The sequence below is a fragment of the Miscanthus floridulus genome, chromosome 17, assembly GCF_019320115.1.
Source record: "Miscanthus floridulus cultivar M001 chromosome 17, ASM1932011v1, whole genome shotgun sequence".
In the NCBI taxonomy this organism is placed as follows: domain Eukaryota; kingdom Viridiplantae; phylum Streptophyta; class Magnoliopsida; order Poales; family Poaceae; genus Miscanthus; species Miscanthus floridulus.
Window position 1 is genome coordinate 53,032,039 of NC_089596.1, and position 5,091 is coordinate 53,037,129.

Genomic DNA, 5,091 nt, shown 5'->3' on the forward strand with positions numbered 1-5,091 from the left:
CATTAAAAAAACGATTGCCACGGCAGAAACCAGATCTAAACGAAAAGGATCCGAACCGTTAAAAAGTTGTTGGACTAGAGTCCACTTGCAAAACAATTGGCCGGCGTGATACGTGAAGCAAGGTACACACGTACGTGATATCCTTGAGTTTGATCAAGTCCGAATATAATTATAGAAAAAAAATGATGTCGCTCATCTAGCCCACGAATTTTATTTTATTCCTTGTACCCGAGAGTGAGCCACCCTATTATAAATATAAATGGTGACAACTCATTGAAAGATCTAATCCACGAGCGTTTTCACGTAGTTCTGGAGGATGTAGTTGATGAACGGGCATATTACTGTTGCTTCATCGTTCGGCACACATTGGCTCGCATAAGGTCGTAGGCCTTCGTGGCGGTGGCCGGAGACGGCGAAGACGAGGAGAAGTTGATCAGAGACACGGATCACACTTATTCACACCTAGCCCCGCTACGGCAGAGTCCGCGTCAACTACGAATCCTATGGGAGATCACGCGTAAGTAGCACCAGCACTTGCATAGCGGCCGCCGGTTGCAACGTGCCCACATGCATATGTTGCAAGGTGCATGCTGATATATAATGCGGTTTCATTTCACGTACGTACTAGCCTATATAAGAGATCGATTTTGGCCCTCAGAAAACTTCGTCTCTCGACCGACTACGACGTGGACTCCAATTACCATCCGCATCACATGTAATTAAATCCATGAGCGTTTTCATGCAGTTCTAGAAGAGGTAGTCGATGGACGGGCACGTTACTAGACGCCTCGTCATTCAGCACACATTGGCCCGCATAAGGTCGCATGCCTCCGCGGCGGTGTCCGGAGATGGCAAAGACGAGGACTTTACTAGAGACGCCTTCGAAGACATGGAGGTGGTGGCCGGAGACGTCGTTGATGACGGTGTAGAGGATGAAGAAAAGGTGGCTTATGTACTGTTAACTATTAGTGAGTTGAAGTCATAGAGCGAGACGACGGCAAGGGCAAGCAGGACAGTAGGACCGATGTGGCAACGGCGACGGAGATCATCCATGACAATGGAGTGCCCTTGTGGAGCTTCATGGCCACGAGAAGCGTATGCGAACGCAAAGGACAAAAAAAAACACAAATCCTCGCAAACGGGCACTGCAAGCTGAAAAATAGGACACGAATGTAGAGAATAGATGGAAAGATAACGTGGTTCCATATAAAAACTAAAAAATAATAAATATCTCAAAATTTTAGGGTTCCTAATATAAATTTGTGTATTAGTTTTTATTATTTTTTAAAAATAACCAAATTTATCATCGTAGATGCGACGCGTGAGTAAAAATGTGTCCCCGTGAAAAAAAATGTAAGAGAGATTTTTCTGTTTTTTGTCCCCGTGCCGAGGCCCCCCCCCCCCTCGTGGCTTGTCCGTCATCCCTACGACCCTACCTTCTAGTGAAGAAGAGTGTGCAAGGCTGTGTGATTGGAATTTCCTTGAGACTTTTCTCGGTGTGCCATTATAAAAGATCGCAATCCTCTGTGTGCCCCTGAAAAAATTCAGCGGTCTTCAGCGCCACTACTCCAACTTTTTCGTGTCCTCCATGCCACTTCCGTCAGTTTAGGCTCTAACGCCATCAAACTGTAGGTGTGAAAAAACAAAAATGCCCTTAAGTTCAAATATGTTATTATTTTTTAGCATCTTAACGACTTCAAATGAAAAAACTCAAAACTAGAAAGTTGTAGATCTCGTCGAGATCTATAATTTTCATATAAAAATTATTTTCATTTAATTCCGTAAAAAAAAATATGATTGGATATGATTAATATATCTTAGAAAAATCATATTATTTTTTTGCGGAATTAAATGAAAATAATTTTTATATAAAAAATTATAGATCTCGGTGAGATCTATAACTTTCTAGTTTTGAGTTTTTTTCATTTGAAGTCGTTAAGATGCTCAAAAAAAATTAATAACATATTTGAACTTAAGGTCATTTTCGTCTTTTCACACCTGCAGTTTAACGGCGTTAGAGCCCAAACTAACGGAAGTGACATGGAGGACACGAAAAAGTTAGAATAGTGACGCTGAAAACCGCTGATTTTTCTAGAGACACACAGAGGATTACGATCTTTTATAATGACAAACGGAGAAAAGTCTCAATTTCCTTCGGGAGGGTTTGGTTAATTGGACGAGTCACGAGTGCTCTCCCACCACCCACCCACCAGCGCAAGGCCAGGCCACCACTCCTTACCTTTTCCCCTCTTTTGTTCCTTCATTCACGAATCACGTCTTCTTCCTTTCTTGGCCTTCTCCATCGGGCCCTCCTCACCGCCGAGAAGAGATCTCCTCTCCCGCACGAGGAGGACATCAGGGGAGAGCGATGGGCGGGCGGGTGGATCACGAGTACTCTTACCTGTTCAAGATGGTGCTCATCGGGGACAGCGGCGTCGGCAAGTCCAATATCCTCTCTCGCTTCACGCGCAACCACTTCTCCCTCGACTCCAAGTCCACCATCGGCGTCGAGTTCGCCACCAAGTCCCTGCAGGTCTGCCGCCATTTGCTCCCCTCTTCTCTTTCTCTCTAGCTGTTCTGCACGCGCGCGTTAGTGAATGGTCTCTTCTCGATCCCAACCCGCCAGATCTCGGTCTTGGCGACTGGAAAGATGTCACCAAGATTGCGGTTGGTAGCCACCCGATAAAGCTGCTCGTTTCGTGCTTACGACTGTTTTCTTTTTCTTGGGACGTTGCAAGGAAGCGGCAAATCTAGGTGGAGGGGCTGATAAAAAAAATATATCTGTGGAGATACTTTTGTTTTAGCATCATATATCTGTGGAGATACTGGGAGATCACCTGTTCACACGTAGCGAATGCTTCTTCTATCGATTTTCTGTTTTTTTAGCTGTCCTGGTAATTATTTAATGGTTAGAGTTCATTTTTCAACCATCAAATTACACATATGAGTCAGATTTTCAACCATAAACTATGAAACCGGTAACGGACATCTATTGTTTTATAGGCTGTTTTCTATATTTTTGATATCCTTATTATTGTAAATCAGAAAAATACAAAACTACTATAATTTTTTTAAAAAAATGTTATGCACCTGTTTATGGTATATATATAAATTTATTTGGAATTCGTTTATTTCAGTTCCTATTGCTTTATTACTTGTTGTCATGCATGCTATTTATTTAATATAAATAATATATAAATAACTGTAAATAGGACACCGACGAAGAAAAGCTGAACTAGTTTCATATTTTTCTGATTTAAAATAAATTAACTAAGAACTTTTAGATATCAAACTAAATTTTATTATTTTAGAAATTAGAAAGCTACTTACATAATTGGTTATTAGACCAAAAATTTTCTCAACGGTTGTAGGGTGTCTGTTATTCAGTTTCATAGTTTAGGGCTAAAAACCGGATTGACATCCAAAATGAAAATTGAAAAATGAACTTCAGTGTCATTACATTACATATTCCCTCTGTTTCGAATTATAAGATATTTTGATTTTTTTGGATACATTACTTTAACTATATATCTAGATATAGTGTATATCTAAGCGCATAGCAAAAGCTATATATTTAGAAAGTCAAAATGTCTTATAATTTGAAATAGAGTGTGGATGTACCACGCTAGTTTTTGTTACTATGATACTTTTGCCGTATCATAGAGATTGTTTTCAGGCTGTGGGCCATTTTGCCCAGGATCATATCATTTAGTTGGTTGATGTAGATTGATTGATAGGTTGATGTGCCAGCTACTGCCTCTAGTCTGTATGTGGCGTCCTGTCTGTCAGTAGAGTGTTTGGTGAAACCAATCTGTCGTCGTAATATTTTTCCTGCTGTTTAATGGATGGCCCGTTGTTTCTTCACATTGTAATTCCTTTGATAACACTGTCATTGCCATTCTGTACTGTACTGGACAGCTATTTTAGCTCAGGACTGCTACTGTTGATCTGCATTTATAACCGATGACTTGAATTTCTCATCTCAATACTGAGCATGCACAAGCCCGAACATTTGTGAGCATGGTTTACTACTCCAGTTACTTCTATGTCGCCTAAGTTTATGTCATCTTCTTTCACAGATGGACGGCAAAACAATAAAGGCTCAGATCTGGGACACAGCTGGGCAGGAAAGGTACCGTGCAATTACAAGTGCCTACTACCGTGGCGCCGTGGGAGCCCTGCTTGTGTATGACATCACAAAGAGGCAGAGTTTCGACAATGTTCACAGGTGGCTTCGTGAACTCCGCGACAATGCTGACTCCAGTATTGTGATCATGATGATCGGTAACAAATCTGACCTAACCCACTTGAGAGCTATCTCTGAGGATGAAGGTAAAGTGCTGGCTGAGAAGGAGGGGTTATTCTTCCTTGAGACATCAGCTATGGAGGCTATAAACGTGGAGGAAGCCTTCCAGACTATTATCACGGAGGTCTATGGCATTGTCAACAGGAAAGCGCTGGCCGCCAAAGCAGCAGCTACTACCACTGCTACATTGCCTTCCCAGGGCAAAACCATCAGCATTGACAGCACTGCAGGAAATACAAAGAGGGCATGCTGCTCTACCTAAAAATGTAATCGGGCTTCAAACATCACATTATACAGAACCTTGGCGACAATTGTTGGTAGAATATGGAGCATAGTGATCACAAATGGTGTGGAGGCAATATCTACTCTTATTCTATTCTATTCTTTTCTTTATTTATTGTGTGGACAAAATGGAGTACATGCAGTTTGTTCAGTGTTTCTGAATCAATAGTTAGATATCTGTATTAGGATTCATACCATTTATGTTCTCAAAGTTAAATGACACTGCAGTATAACTCAGAATCATATAGTCCCAAGTTACTACAGAATTCAAGTGTGAATTTATCATGCTTATGTTCTACTCCCTTCGGTCGAAACTATGAGATATTTTGGCTTTTGTAGAGTCGTTGCTTTTGTTAAGTATCTATACATAGTGTATGTGTCAAGGGCGTTGGCGCCCAAGACAGCAAGTTCCCGACTACGGAGTTTGTAGCCCGGTTGAGTAATGGCGCTGGGTTTCTCCCCAGGGCGCCCTATGGTGTACGTGGTGAGATTAAGAGAACAAG

At 41.5% G+C, this 5,091-nt stretch overlaps 1 protein-coding gene across 1 annotated transcript; it reads left to right on the forward strand.

The window, feature by feature from the left end:
- The first annotated feature begins 2,211 nt into the window (after positions 1 to 2,211).
- LOC136517207 (ras-related protein RGP2) lies at positions 2,212 to 4,886 on the forward strand. Its single transcript, XM_066510737.1, has 2 exons — positions 2,212 to 2,533; positions 4,080 to 4,886. The coding sequence occupies exons 1-2, from the start codon at positions 2,369 to 2,371 to the stop codon at positions 4,566 to 4,568; spliced, it is 654 nt and encodes a 217-aa protein (XP_066366834.1). The 5' UTR covers positions 2,212 to 2,368; the 3' UTR covers positions 4,569 to 4,886.
- The last annotated feature ends 205 nt before the right edge of the window (positions 4,887 to 5,091 follow it).

Excerpts from the sequence above, each read along its gene's own strand:
- LOC136517207 (XM_066510737.1), top strand. The coding sequence starts at position 2,369 with ATGGGCGGGCGGGTGGATCACGAGTACTCTTACCTGTTCAAGATGGTG. Across the intron at positions 2,534-4,079 it reads TCGCCACCAAGTCCCTGCAG|ATGGACGGCAAAACAATAAA; the intron begins GTCTGCCGCCAT and ends CTTCTTTCACAG.